Genomic DNA, 458 nt, shown 5'->3' on the forward strand with positions numbered 1-458 from the left:
TGCTGCTGCTGTCCGCAGGTAGGGGGACGTCTGCTGCTGCTTCTGCCGCTGCGATTGCCGCAGCAGCAACAGCAGCAAGAAGAAGATGATGAGGAAGAGGAGACGGAGGAGCTGCAGCACCGGGATGCTGTACTGGCCGTCAGCTTGCTGCTGCCAAAGAAGGGACACAGCAGCAGCAGCAGCAGCAGCAACAGCAGCAAGAAGCAGCCTTCCTTGTTGTGCAGGCTGCTGGATGCCTATACACTCGAAGTGCTGCAGACGTTTCGCCTGCTGCTGCCACCTGCTGCAGCAGCAGCTGCTGCTGCTGGTGCTGCCTTGCATGTCGAGGCGACGCCGCTGCCTGCAGCAGCAGCAGCAGCAGCAGCAGCAACAGCAGCAACCGAAGCAGCATGGCCCCGTGTGCTGCTCGCTGCTGCAGCAGAAGATGCCGGGGTGTTTTGGTGCTTCTTGAGGCTGCA

General features: G+C 61.4%; 1 protein-coding gene across 1 annotated transcript in view; it reads left to right on the forward strand.

Annotated features, from left to right (window-relative positions):
• The window catches only part of EMH_0005680 (uncharacterized protein), a gene marked incomplete at both ends in the record, with an annotated part of 12,040 nt that overhangs the window by 2,368 nt on the left and 9,214 nt on the right, over positions 1-458 (forward strand). Inside the window, one exon of the mRNA XM_013497279.1 lies at positions 19-432. Coding sequence (XP_013352733.1) covers positions 19-432 — 414 coding nt within the window. The remainder of the gene's footprint in view (positions 1-18; positions 433-458) is intronic.

The sequence above is a fragment of the Eimeria mitis genome, genomic scaffold, assembly GCF_000499745.2.
Source record: "Eimeria mitis Houghton genomic scaffold, Emh_scaff258, whole genome shotgun sequence".
NCBI classification, from domain to species: Eukaryota; Apicomplexa; class Conoidasida; order Eucoccidiorida; family Eimeriidae; genus Eimeria; species Eimeria mitis.